The sequence below is a fragment of the Cajanus cajan genome, chromosome 2 (assembly GCF_000230855.2).
Source record: "Cajanus cajan strain Asha chromosome 2, NIPB_CcT2T_4, whole genome shotgun sequence".
Taxonomy (NCBI): Eukaryota; Viridiplantae; Streptophyta; class Magnoliopsida; order Fabales; family Fabaceae; genus Cajanus; species Cajanus cajan.
Window position 1 is genome coordinate 54,094,309 of NC_138518.1, and position 14,980 is coordinate 54,109,288.

General features: G+C 34.1%; 1 protein-coding gene across 1 annotated transcript; it reads right to left on the bottom strand.

Annotated features, from left to right (window-relative positions):
- Positions 1-6,766: 6,766 nt before the first annotated feature.
- Positions 6,767-8,454, bottom strand: LOC145955041 (uncharacterized). The gene is made up of 7 exons (XM_083069737.1): positions 8,370-8,454; positions 7,752-8,250; positions 7,534-7,643; positions 7,351-7,410; positions 7,187-7,269; positions 6,896-7,072; positions 6,767-6,826 (listed from the first exon to the last, which is right to left on the bottom strand). The coding sequence occupies exons 1-7, from the start codon at positions 8,452-8,454 to the stop codon at positions 6,767-6,769; spliced, it is 1,074 nt and encodes a 357-aa protein (XP_082925863.1).
- Between the last annotated feature and the right edge of the window lie 6,526 nt (positions 8,455-14,980).

Consider the following 14,980-nt stretch of genomic DNA (forward strand, 5'->3'; position numbering starts at 1 on the left):
ATAAGTAATATCTACTTATTTTTATTTAAAATTATAATTTAAATTATTTAATTTTATAATTTATAATGATAATATAATTTATAAAATTATAAAGATTTATTTATTACATACTTATAAATTAAATTTTAATATTTTAAATAAATTATTAATTAATTTAATATATTTATTTACCTTAAATCAAACATAGAAAATTCAAAAAATGTATTTATCCTTGTTTTTTTTTCTTTCTAATTATCAACTATTAATAAAATACTAACTTAAAATCTTATCTAATTATATATAATATTCTCATATCAAATTTAAAATAAGATATTAGTTATACAAAAATATTAAGATCATATAGTAAATTGTCAATAAGATTCTAGTTAAATAATTTAAAATAATTAATATTTCAATTATATTGTTAATTAGCAAATAATTTATTTCAAAACTAATTAATTTTTTATATTAATTATTAGTAAAATTTAATAACTTTTAATTTAACAATTAATTGGATCGATAAAATTCAACACACACCATGAGTTATTCAGCGGAATAACTTTACCAAGAGTTATTTTGTAAGTTATCTTAAATCAAACATATAAAATTCAAAAAATGTATTTATCCTTGTTTTATTTTTTAATTATCAACCATTAATAAAATACTAACTTAAAATCTTATCTAATAATATCATAATATTTTCATATCAAATTTAAAACCAGTTCTTACATTTTTCGACAAATATAAATTTGTCTGAAATATTTCATCAATAATATAGCTTTTCCTACAAAAATTTTCTCATCGAAAATATAAATTTTCCAACAGATTTAATTTTGTTTTATAAGAAATCATCTTCGATTAATATAACATTTTGTATATATGATTTAAGAGTAAAAGATTTTTAATTTAACGATTGAATTTATAAAATTCACATTTAATACAAAGTTATACATCATCTTGTAACTGATTTTGTCTAAAAAATAATAGATAATCATACCCTTAACTGATTTTTCTTTTATATATTCTAATTTTATTTGTAATAATATTGTTATATATTTAAATATGTTAATTTTAATAATTTTTTAAGTATATTTTTGTCTTTTCACTTAAAATATTTGAATTTCTATATTTTAATTTAAATTATTTTTTAAGTATATTTTTTGTCTTTTTGTCTTAAATTTTTGAATTTCTATATTGTAATTTTAATAAATTTTTATTTCTATTATTTATTAATTCTTTTCTTTTTTAATGTTTTATAACATTATTAAAATTTTATAATTTTAATCTCTCTAATTTTATCTTACTTTTTATTTTATAAATATAATTTGGATTATTCATTTTATAATTAAATTAATTTTTTAAATTTTTTATGAGTTTACATTAAAAAAATGTATTAAAACCCCTCAATCTTTATGAATGAACTTATTTTGATTTACATAATTATAATTGATTTAATATCTTTAAATAGGATAATTATTTAATACAATTTTGAATTAAAAAAAAATTCACAGAATTTCCCACGGATTTATCCGTGGGTAATTTCCCACGGATTTGTCCGTGGGTAATTTCCCACGGATAAATCCGTGGGAAATTCTGTGAAATTTTTTTTTAATTCAAAATTGTATTAAATAATTATCCTATTTAAATATATTAAATCAATTATAATTATGTAAATCAAAACAAGTTCATTCATACAAAATAAAATGTCATACATAACAAATAAAGTTTAGGAGTTCAAATTTAAAAATAACATATAGTACGATCAGTAGAATTATAACATAATGTCTAATAATCAGAATATCCATGTTATTGCTATAATCAAAGATTGAGGGGTTTTAATACATTCTTATAATGTAAACTCATAAAAAATTTAAAAAAAATTAATTTAATTATAAAATGAATAATCCAAATTATATTTATAAAATAAAAAGTAAGATAAAATTATAAATAAAATTATAAAATTTTAATAATGTTATAGAACATCAAAAAAGAAAAGAATTAATAAATAATAGAAATAAAAAAATTATTAAAATTAAAATATAGAAATTCAAAAATTTAAGACAAAAAGACAAAAATATACTTAAAAAATAATTCAAATTAAAATATAGAAATTCAAATATTTTAAGTGAAAAGACAAAAATATACTTAAAAAATTATTAAAATTAAACTATTTAAATATATAATCATATTATTACAAATAAAATTAGAATATATAAAATAAAAATCAGTTAAGGGTATGATTATCTATTATTTTTTAGACAAAATCAGTTACATGATGACGTATATTTCCTTTTATCTATTACTATAGATAATCAAACAACTATATATTTAACTATTTTTCTTCCATTCATTTTCTTTGTCTTTATCTCTACTTTCTATATATAGATTCATTGAATTAAATACTCATATTTATACTCGTTACTTTGTATTTTACTGATTTACTTAAATAAAAAATTCAGAAATCAATAAAATGTAAATTTAAGAAATTACTACAACTTAAAGAGAGATTTTTAAATTAATCAGTTATTAGGAACAAAAATAATTATTTAGTGTAATTATTTTAACTTTAATGTTTTAAATTTTAAATAAAGAAGATTTAATCTAGAAAAAATTCCATTAACCCCTACTTGAAGTTTTTCTCAATAACGTCATACGTATATCTCTTCTCAAATTTTTAAGTGAGTATTAATTTTCTTATTTATTTATTTAAGTGGCACATAAAGATAATACTATTTATATACTAATAAGAGAAAATAATTTATTAATACAAATATCATTAATTAAATGAGATTTGATCTCTTATTTCATTATTTCAACTTTTTTGAAATTTATTTTAAATATCATGCACACTGTGATTTAAAAAATATATTAAATTTAAGTAATAATTTTGAAAATAAATTGAAAAAAATCTTATTTTCAAAATTGAAGATCAATGAAAGTTTTCATGAAAATGACATGCATAGTATTGGATGTAATTTAGAAATAAATGATAGATACTTATATATGATATTTGCAGGACATAATTTAACTTTTTTCTCCCTTATTTAATTAATAACGTTATTTTCAAAGAGATGAGTGATTTTTAATAATTAAAGAAAAGATATGGTATTCTTAAATTTGGACGTCATGTGTTGGTATTTAAGTAAAAAAAACACATTTATGCTAATTAGTTTATAATTTATAATAACCTAAACATATAATTATATATAGGTAATATAATATAAGTCATACCTCACACACTTTGATTTATATTTATTTTATTTATATTATGAAAACACCCATATAATAATGAAAATATTATATAGTGCATTGTTGTGTGGATCGATGCGATTAGGATTGGTTGTATTTGAAAAATAATTGGCTTAAATTTTATTTAATAATTTCATATGGGTTTAAATCCGTGGGAAACTCTGTTCAGAAATTTCAGACGGATTTAAATCCGTGGGACATTCTATTCAAAAATTTCAGATGGATTTAAATCCGTGGGAAACTCTGTTCAGAAATTTCAGACGGATTTAAATCCGTGGGAAACTCTGTTTAGAAATTTTAGACGGATTTAAATCCGTGGGAAATTCTCTCAGAAATTTCAAACGGATTGAAATCCCTGGGAAATTTCGTCGGAAATTTCAGACGGATTTAAATCCGTCGAAAATTTCGTCGGAAATTCAATCATTCAAAAATCCGTGGGAAATTTAACTTTTTCTTGTAGTGTGTTCCTCCTCAGCAAACTCCAAAGGCTTGCGCCTTTTATCAGCATAAGATTTCTTCCTACTCTGAGCAGTCTTCATCCTCTCCCGAATTATCTTCACCTTCTCAGTAGTCTGTAGGATCAACTCCGGTCCCACAACCACTGACTCACCATCTTGATACCAGCACAGAGGAGTCCTACATCTCCTGCCATACAAGGCTTCAAACGGCGCCATCCCAATACTAGCGTGAAAGCTATTATTGTACGTGAACTCAACCAGCGTAGGACATCCTCCCAGCTTCCCAAGTGGTCTAACACACAAGCCCTCAGTAGATCCTCCAAGGACTGGATTGTCCTCTCTGACTGACCATCCGTCTCCGGATGATAAGCAAAACTCAGCTTCAGCTTCGTGCCTAAGGCTTGATGTAGACTTTGCCAAAATCTGGAAGTGAACCTCAGATCTCTGTCTGAAATAATACTGGAAGGCACCCCGTGCAACCGTACTATTTCCCTCACATACAACTGTGTTAGCTTCTCCAAGGACCACTTGATGTTGACAGGCAAGAAATGTGCACACTTGGTCAACCGATCAACAATCACCAAAATAACATCACTATTCCTAGCCAACCTATGCAACCCGACGATAAAGTCCATAGTGATACTATCCCATTTCCATTCCGGAATCTCCATCTACTGCATCAACCCACTCGGCTTCTGATGCTCAACCTTTGCCTTCTGACAGGTCAGACAGGCCGCCACATATTCAGCTATCTCCCTCTTTGTACCAGACCACCAGAAAGTCTTCTTGAGGTCTTGGTACATCTTAGTCATACCTGGATGTATGCTAAGTCTGCTCTTGTGGCCTTCCTCCAACACAGCTCTCCTCAGCTCAGCATCCTGAGGTAGGCAAATTCTGCCTTTGAACCTCAAGATTCCATCTTCACCCAGCTCAAAACCAACAACCTTCTCGGTACCCAGCAAACCAAGAAGCTTCACCAGTTCCACATCTTGCAACTACTTAAGTCCAACTTGCCTCAAGAACTCACTAGTTATGGTAATCATCCCACAACTAATGTGATCCTGAGCTAACTCCACACAGAGGTTCAGATCTCTGAACTCCTCAACCAGCTCCAGCTCTCTCACCATCATATTAGACATGTGGATGGATTTCTTACTCAGCGTATCCGCCACAACATTGGCTTTTCCAGGATGATACATCAACTGGAAGTCATAATCCTTTAGAAAATCCATCCACCGCCTCTGTCTCATGTTCAGCTCCTTCTGATCAAACAGGTACTTCATACTCTTGTGATCACTGAAGACGCTGAACCGAGCACCATACAGATAATGTCTCCATATCTTCAAGGCAAACACCACAGCTGCTAACTCCAAGTCATGACATGATTCTTCAGTTGCCTTGAAGCATATGTCACTACTTTCCTGTTCTGCATCAGCACACACCCCAGACCCTGGTGAGAAGCATCACAATACACATCAAAGGGTTCACCAGAATCCGGCAACACCAGCACAGGAGAAGTAGTCAACCTCCTCTTCAGCTCATTAAAGCTCCGCTCACAGGCATCTGTCCAAATGAACGACTGCTCCTTCCTTGTCAACTGGGTTAGAGGCGCCACTATCTTGGAGAATCCCTCAATGAACCTCCTATAGTAACCCGCCAAACCCACAAAACTCCGAATATCAGTGACAGTTCTTGGACGCTCCCACTGCAACACCGACTCCACCTTAGCCAGATCAACAACAATCCCCTCAGCTGAGATCACGTGTCCCAAGAACTTCACCTCATTCAACCAAAACTCACATTTTGAAAGCTTAGCGTATAACTGCTTCGCCTTCAAAATCTCCAGCACTAACCTCAAGTGCTCTCCATGCTCCTTCGGGGTCCTCGAATAAATCAGGATGTCATCAATGAACACCACAACAAACTTATCCAAGAAAGGCCGGAAGATCCTGTTCATGTAATCCATGAACACTACAGGGGCGTTGGTCACACCAAACGGCATCACAACATATTCGTAGTGACCATACCTAGCCCTGAAAGCAGTCTTGATGTGATTCCTCTTGGAAGCACATGAACTCTTCAAGCCTTCACGAAGTTCCTTGGAAGATGCTTCAAGGAATGGAGTCTCCACAAGGCCCAAGGTGACCTAAGCTAGCGTGTAGCCAAGTCCCAAAGAAGAACAAGACCCTAACTCTACAAGGAGAAGCACTCAAGGAGGGTAGAGTAGGATGCAAAGTGACTTCGGAAGTGATGAAATTCAAAGAAGAATATCTCATCAATATATGATCCAAAGTGATGCAATATCCGGCCATGGGAAGATTTATAAGAGAAATTAGGTTAAGGGTTTAAGTTGGGTTCACCTAGAGTTAAGTAAAACAATGGTATGGTTAACTTAACTCTAGGCGCCAAAATTTGAATTCTAAAATTCAAATTTTGGTGCCAACCGGCCACCCCCTCCATGTGCACTCATTTGGATGTGATTTAGCATCCATTTGAGTTGCATTTCGGTCACACCATGTGCATGTGTGCACATGGCCGAAATGCACCTTCAAATGTCATACTAATGACATTCACATGAAGTGAACATGTGACCTAAATTAACCCTAAATCTTAATAACCATGAAATGAAATTCCTATGCTATATGGCCGAAAATACAAGGCCCAAAAGAAATACAAGGCACCAAGGCCCAACCCTATACTAACCCTAATCTACTTGGGCTTGAGTCAAAGCCCAACAAAACAAAGTGGTGGGCTTTCCATGGGCTTGGGCTCACTCTTCATGCATCCTCCTTGCCATAGTCCTAGTAGTTGGGCCCTTAGCCCATGGGCTTCCTCCATCACTTCGGTATGTCACCCTCCTTCACCCTAATCTGGTGATAACCTGACCTCAAGTCAATCTTCGAGAAAATGGATGCTCCCCTTAGTTGATCCATTAAGTCATCTATCCGGCGAAGTGGATATTTGTTTTTAATGGTCAACTTGTTCAACTGCCGGTAATCAACACACAGTCGACTACCTCCATCCTTCTTCTTTACCAACAACACAAGAGCACCCCACGGCGATACACTCGGCCGCACCAACTACTTCTCCAGCAGGTCCTCCAATTGACCCTTCAGCTCAACTAGCTCAGCAGGAGCCATCTTATAGGGAGCCACCGACACTGGCCCCGCACCTAAAACCAAGTCAATGCTAAACTTCATCTCCCTAACAGGAGGCAATCTCGACACCTCATCAGGGAACACCTCAGCAAAGTCCCTCACCACATCAATATCATCTATAACTCTCTCAGTCTCCACACTCATGGAAGCAAGTAGAAGACAACACTCTGCTCCATCTCTCAGCAATGATTTAGCATGGCCAGCTGAAATCAACAGCTCCTCCTCCATCTAAGGAAAAATCAGTCTCTTATTGGCACAATCTATAAGGATGCGATTGGCAGACAATCAATCCATCCCTAAGGTTATGTCAATGTCAACCAAAGGCAAACAGATCAAGTTCACCTTATATCTCCTCTCATTCACAACAATCGGACAACCAGCACACAGCTCAGAAGCAACTACCAAAGCAGAAGCGGGCGTCGACACTAGCAGTCTCAATCCCAAATCACACACAGGCACACCCAGCATAGCAGCACAAGCATATGATATAAAAGAATGAGAAGCACCAGAGTAAAAAAGAATCATCACATCCTTGCCCGCAGCTCTACCCTTCCCCTTCACAAGATCTGAGGAAGTAGAAGCTTTAGCCTCAGTCAAAGCGAATACCCTACCAGCCGTAGTGGGTCTGTCATCCTTCTGAGCATCACCTCTCTAGGCACCACCCCTCTGAGCATCACCTCTCTAGGAACCACCCCTCTGAGCATCACCCCTCTCCGGTCTGTTTCTAGTAGGACAGTTGGTCGACTCATGACCCATCTGATGACACTTTAAACACCGGCTCTCCGTTTGTGGACAATCCCTGACAAAATGGGGCCCAACACACCTGTAACATCTGAGAGTGGCACCTCCACCCTATCTCCCTCCCCTAGCAGCATCAGAAGGTTGCCTAATGACAGGACCCCCTTACTGTGGTTGGGGCCTATCATATGGCTTCCTCTGATTTCCTTCTCTCTTGGACCCAACTAGTCCCTCAACAGTTTTCACTACACAGTTGCCACCTTCCAACCGCTCAACAACCTTCGCCTTCTCCACTAAGGCCGAAAACTCAGTGGTGGCCATAGGCACCACCACCCTCTTCAACTCATGCTTTAGACTTTCAGCAAATTTCCTACATTTCCAGGCCTCAAAAATAGCTTGCGAATAGAAACGAGCTAGGTGCTCGAATGTCATCGCATACTCAGATACTGTCATCCCTCCCTGGTGCAACCGCATAAACTCAGCCTCATTGGCGTGCCTCACGCTCTTAGGGAAATACTTCTCCATGAACATCCTCCTAAAGCACTCCCAATCGACAACCACTCCTCTAGAGGTCAGCATATGGTGAGTACCCCTCCACCAAGGCTCAGCCTCCCCAACCAGCATGTACACAGCATATTCCAGCCTCCTCTCTTGAGAACATCCCAACACTGTAAAGATCTTCTCCAGCTCACAAATCTAGTGGTCAGCTACTTCAAGATCTGCATCTCCCTTGAACTATGGAGGATGGCATTTCTGAAACTCAACTAGATCCCGACTCTCCTGTGACCCATGGGCCTTGCTGCACCAGCTGCAGCTCTATCAACATCCATCCGAGAAAAATAGGCATTTTGCTGTTGCATAGCCATAGCCATCATCTCCATGGCACGGGCTATCTGCTCATTGGTTCTAGTCATTGTCTACAAAAATAACAACATCTTCAGTATACAATAACTAAACCAAACAACAATCAACAACACAACAAACAACAAGAAATCTGCACATCATAGAGTTCAGCACAACAAAAGCCTAAAGGAACCACCCCCAAAGAGTGTTCACTAGACTTGAACTGCTCTGATACCACTAAAGTGTAACGACCCGACTGGTCACTACACACAGCATAGCACACCAGAAACACCACACAGAAAGGAACAAGTGTATACATATAGTGTCTAGAATATATATATATATATATATATATATATATATACAAGGTCCAAGCCTGGATAGAGTTAAAGTGTACAAAATACATCAATCGCTACTACACCAAGCTGCTAAAACAACAAGACACCCAAGAGGATCAGCTCTATCTGCCAGCTGCAAACTTACCACCAGCCACCTATCCCTGCTTTGCTCCCATACAATGTATGATCATCATAGTCCAAACACATGGAAACAAAAAAGGGTAAGCTAGTGAAAAGAAATCAACATACATATATAATAATATGAATGGTAAACAGCTACAGCTATCAGCACATCAACCAGCTTATACTACATCACAGCATTCAACAATATCAGCACCGCAAAGCGGCAATATCAGCACTGTATAGCAGCAATAACAGCACCACTCTAGTGGCCATAACAACACTGCATAGCGGCAATAACAACACCGACTTAGCGACTATAACAGCACCACTTAGTGGCAATAACATCATACAACATAGCTTAACAGCAATAACAACTCACATCTCAACACAGCCCAGCTAAACAACTTACGGCCCAGCTAACACAGCTCACAACACAATACAGCACAGCTAACAACTTACAGCATAGTAATATACATCAACTACAACTTAACACTCATAACTCAGCTCAACAGTCCACAGTACAACAATATTTTAATTCAACATTAATAATCATCAATTGACAGCCCAACTCAGCATAAAACAGCGTTTCTCAGCATTTCACAACATCTAATAGCAATTAGTTTAACATCACCTCCGCACCCGGTGCACTCCTGGTCGCGCCTGGCGCGACACAACTAGAGAGCACCAAGGCCAACGCGCCCGGCACAAGAGTTCTCGCGCCCAGCGTGACCCAGCCAGAGAGCCCAAGGCTCACCCGCGCCTGGCAAAATACCAATTGTGCCCAGCACAACCCCAGGCAGAGACTCTGAGGAGTCTCATCCGCCCTATGTGCCCTAACCCGCACCCAGCGCGGGAAAGGCAGAGACCTCCCAAGGTCTCGCGCCCAGCGCAATTCGAATTGCGCCTGGCGCCCCCATGGAAGAGACTCCCAAGGAGTCTCCGCGCCCGGCGTGACAGAATCGCGCCCAACGCAGCACCAGAAAACCCCAAACATGTCATAAATGATATCGCGCCCGGTGCGGTCCAAGTCACGCCCGACGTGGGCCATCTAGAGGCTCACATTCTCAAACTCGCCCGGCGCACATACCTTTGCGCTCGGCGGGCTTGCCTAAATGGAGCCCCCTGGTGGTCACGCACCCGGCGCGAAGAACGGTGCTCAGCGCGAAGCTCATCAGCAACCCACAATCTTTCGAAAAACTTCACCAAATCCTGCAAAATCCACCAGAAAACCAACATGCAATCCATCCAAAAGCCCACATTTTCATCAAACATCAAGAAAAACACCTCATTTTCAACATGCAATCTCAAATCCAAGAAAACCCAAATTTCTTCAAAAATCCCGAAAACCCAAAACTCCATTTTTCACCACAACAGCTCATCAATCAACATAACTCAGCCACACCATGAGTTTAGGAACTCATTTTCAACCCAAACAGCTAAAGACCTAGCTTCCCTTACCTCGATGCGAAAGTCCGAGCTCCGGGAAGAAGAAACGGAGGAGAAGATTGAAGGAGAGCTTGAACGAACACTGAAGGAGAGGAAAGAACTCCGAACACCCAGCTAGCAAAAACCCAATTCACTCCGCACCACCACCTTGTGTCAGCCAAGAAGAAAGGTCCAAAGCAAAAGAGTGAGTAAAGAGAAATGAGAGTTAGAGTGTGAGGGTGTAGTGGGAAAAGAAAAAGAGGGGCCTCACAGTATACTTGGATAGAGAAACATTTTTTTAGTAATTTACAATTGACTTAAATATATTTTTAGTCCCTCAAATTTAAGATAAATTTTAAGTTATTAAACTGAATTTTAGAATGAAAAATCATTAATTATTTATAAAATTTTAAAAAAAATTCCAGTGACAAACTATATATATATGTGTGTGTCATAAAAAAAATTAATACGATAACTAAAATTGTATTAAAGAAATGATTTTACTAAAAAAAAAATATAAGAATTGTAGTCAAATATATATATTAAGTGACCAAAATATTTTAGTATTATATGCTATTAGTTTTATTTTTGATATATAGCCTTAAACAAGTAATATAATATTACATATTTTTAAATGATTTTTAAATAATAAATTTTAAAAACTGCAAAAAATAAATTAAACCAAATTATAAAAGATTGATTTGGTTTAATTCATATTTCATAAGTCATTCAAACTAAACAAAACTAAATCACATTTAATTTTCTTATTTGTTCAGGTGACTTTTAGGACAAAAATTAAACCAAACTACACCCCAAATACCTTACTCTTAACGGGCTATAACATGACACATCATTTTCATCATTCTATAACCTATAACTTTTAAATAAGGTTTTAATCCTACAACTTTGTAAGAATTTAATTTATTTTTTAATCCTACAACTTATAAGAATTTAATTTTTACTTCAGTTGAATTTTTTTATTAATATTTAATTTTGACTTAAATATATTTTTAATCTTTCAAATTTAATGTAAATTTATTTTAGTTCCTTAAATTTAAAATTGATTTTTTAGTTCCAATAACTTCAAAATATCTTGTTTTAGTCCTTGTACTTAATTTTTTTTTATGAAATATGTCAAATGTAGTTGCAAAAAATCTATCTACTAATGTATTTGTTTGTGAAAATATAACAGTAAATTCAATTAATGTTACATAACTAATTCAATTTTTCACTTTCAGATATATTATTAGTAACTTGAAAGATTAAAATAATATTCTTGAAAATTACATGGACTAAAAATATATTTTTAACTTTATGAACCAAAAATAAATTTACTCTAAATTTGAGGGACTAAAAACATATTTAAGTCTTTAATCTTTTATTAATTTTTCATCACATAAATTAGTCCTTGAGAAAAATTTAAGAAAGAGAGGAATATTACAAAAATATTTTCAAGTTCAAGTTTAATAATAGTCCTTAATAATATTTATTATGTACAAGTGGAGGAAAAAAAAATCTAATCTTACATCAATTAGAATTAAGGTGAACAAAGAATATATTACTGAGAGTTAACTCTAATCTTATAAGACAAATTTGTTAGGTTGAGTTAGGTCCAAAACCTATGAATATATTTATTTGACATTACTAGTTTTATAACTTTTTTATTCACTAGTTTTATTTCCGGAAATATGTTTTTTCTCTTCCAGAAAATGTTTTTCTTTTAAAAGAGTATTTAGGGAATAAATAAATAAGTAAAAAATATGTATTATTAATTAATATAGGCAACCCCAAGCGTGTGGTTCAGCGGTAGGAGTTGATCCACGCTTAAGCAAGGTCAGGGGTTCGAATCCTGCCTTGTGTATGCAGCCGCGTTAAATCTTGGGGCCAACTATCCCACTCTTTGAGGTGCCTCCAACGTAGCGAGGAGATTAGTCACGCCTGTCGGGAGTGGATACTCCAGGGACGAACAAAAAAAAAAATTAATATAGGCATATTTAGAAAAAATAAAAAGTCGAAATCAGGCCCCAAACAAAGGTAGACCAAGCCCTAGAGCCCAAATGAATCTTAGACCCAAATTATACTCCATTATTCACACATGTTAATTCATTCTCTCGCACAATTCACACAACTGACGGAAGATAGGAGATGGCTGATGGTGGATGTGCATGTGAGTCATATAACAACACCGTTAGTTGCCAGGAAGTATTACTGATCCAATTACTGTATTTTGAATGTATGTTTTTTTGTTTTTTTTAATTTTTAATTATAAAGATAAAAGTACTTTTATCAATATGTCCCGATTGATTTTGATTTTTTACTATTAATATTTAAAAACACTGTAAACATAAATAAAGATTATAAAAAAAGTGAAATGAGTACAGCAACATGGGAAGACAAAATATGATTAATGTCATTGTGAAAATATGGAGCAAACAGGACAGTAAAACACTATCAACGTAAGACTGATTTATTAAAAAAAATTGGTAAAACTGATATAAAAACAAATAAGTAAAACTGATATAAAAACAAATAAGTAAAACAGTAAAATACTATCAACGTAAGACTGATTTATTAAAAAACTTTGTTGTTGTGTTGCATGTGTTGAAAATTTGTTGGATTTCAAGGTGTAGCTTAAAATCGGGTTCTACATTATGCAGAATTCTAATGTCAGGCTAAGTGTGCTTTCAAAGTGTCAGGTGTTGTTCAAACTTAAAGCTATTTGTCTGGATAACGCTAGGCATAAGATTGGTAGTACCAAACGTGAGGAGAAAGACTCATCTCGTGTTGGAACAATGTTGGACATGGTTAAATAATGTTGGGCATGGGAACCCTAAGAACTCTTTGACTTGGTGACGTTGGGCTAAAGTTGAGTGACACCCAGTATGTCCAAGCTAGAGTTCTTTGTCTGGATTTCATCAAGTGTCAATGTCATGATGTTGGGCAAAATTCAGGCAAAAACTCTCTATTTGAGATGGGTCTGGGTGTCATATTTTATCACGCCAAGCACAATTTCTCAAGGACCTTTATTTTAGTCATATAGAATACAAGTCATGTAATATAAAATTATTAATTTTGATATATTTCCAACGTAAATATTTTAGCTTATGAATTAAATATAAAAAAAATCATAGATATAATGTTTAAAATACTTATTATAAAAATTATTTTTAATTATATGTTAATTCTTTATTAGATGAGTTATAAAAGTTTTATATTATCAATACATTTAAATTAAATTTTAACCATGTCTTTTGTTTTAGTAATTGTAAAATTTGTCTTAAGATATAAGATTCGTCAAATGTTAAAATAATGTTTAACAATCACATTTTATAATTGAAGATTAATCATTAATTATCAAATTTGAAATATATATATATATATATATATATATATATATATATATATATATATATATATATATATATATATATATATATATATATATATATATATATATATATATCCACCAGATTGAGGGCTCTATGACAAATCGAAGTTATGTTATTGAGTATGAAAAATCTCTATGAAATTGTTATAATAAAAGTGTATCTATATATTTTACTATTATTTGAAAAGGGGGAATAAAGTTAGGAGTTTGAAAAAAAAACCATCTAAGAGAAGCTTGGTGCATGTCTAATTCAAATGAATTAAACAAAAGAGATCGAAATGTAATTTATTACATGGCTAATTTCTACACAGGATCATAACAACATCACAAACTCATACTCTTATTGATGCTCAAAATGAAGGAACAAATTAACCAATTGGAAGATAATCTAAGGTAATATATAGTAATAGTAGTATTACACATAGAATTAATTAATTAATTAATTAATTATTCAGAAGTTGCAACCACAGCAAAGGTAGAATACACAAAGCGTGGAAACTATGACAACGCCCTCCACCACGGAGACAATCTTGAAAACGACGGTGTCCACGATGGTCGTCGCGTGGAGGTGAAGCCGTCGTTTTGGGCGAAACGACGACGACGACAACTTCCGAGGCCACAAGTCCTTGCTAAGCCTCTTAAACGACCAGCTAGTAGCACTCTTGACCTTGTTCCCCTCCATCGTGAACGAAACGCTCTGGATTTTTCTTTGGTTTGGTCGTTTATTATTATTCAGCGGGGAAAGAGAGCGCGTGGTGCGTTTTATATATATATGCGTGAAAAGCAATGCTTGAACGACAAGAGTGTTTGCTGGCTCTGCCTGTTTCTTGCATTGCTGGCTCAAGATTATATGTAAAATAGCACTTTAGTTCTGGACTGGTCCATCTTCAGATTCGTAAGGGATAAAATTAAAAATCATATATAACCTTTGTCATGTGTATAAATTTCACAAATGATTTTTCTTTTTAATGTTATTTACTCTTGTATTATATATCAGAATATTTAATTTGGAAAATAAAATTTTCACTCTCACATTTTTTCAATTCTACATTCTAAATATTTTCTCTCTTTTTTTAAAAAAAAAAAAGAATATTTTTGATCTCTCAGAATATGAAGATTCATTTAAAAGATTGATATTTTTTAAGGAATTTTTTTGTTCTAATATGATTAGGTGCTTAAGGGTAGGGATGACAATAGAACTCCATGAGGGCAGATAGTAGTATACTCGTTCCCGTCCCGTAGAATAAAAATTCGTCTCATACTCGCCTTATATCCATGCGT

Excerpts from the sequence above, each read along its gene's own strand:
- LOC145955041 (XM_083069737.1), bottom strand. The coding sequence starts at position 8,454 with ATGGCTATGGCTATGCAACAGCAAAATGCCTATTTTTCTCGGATGGAT. Across the intron at positions 7,644-7,751 it reads TATGATAGGCCCCAACCACA|GGATTGTCCACAAACGGAGA; the intron begins GTAAGGGGGTCC and ends CCATTTTGTCAG. Across the intron at positions 7,270-7,350 it reads GATGATTCTTTTTTACTCTG|TGTCGACGCCCGCTTCTGCT; the intron begins GTGCTTCTCATT and ends TGAGACTGCTAG.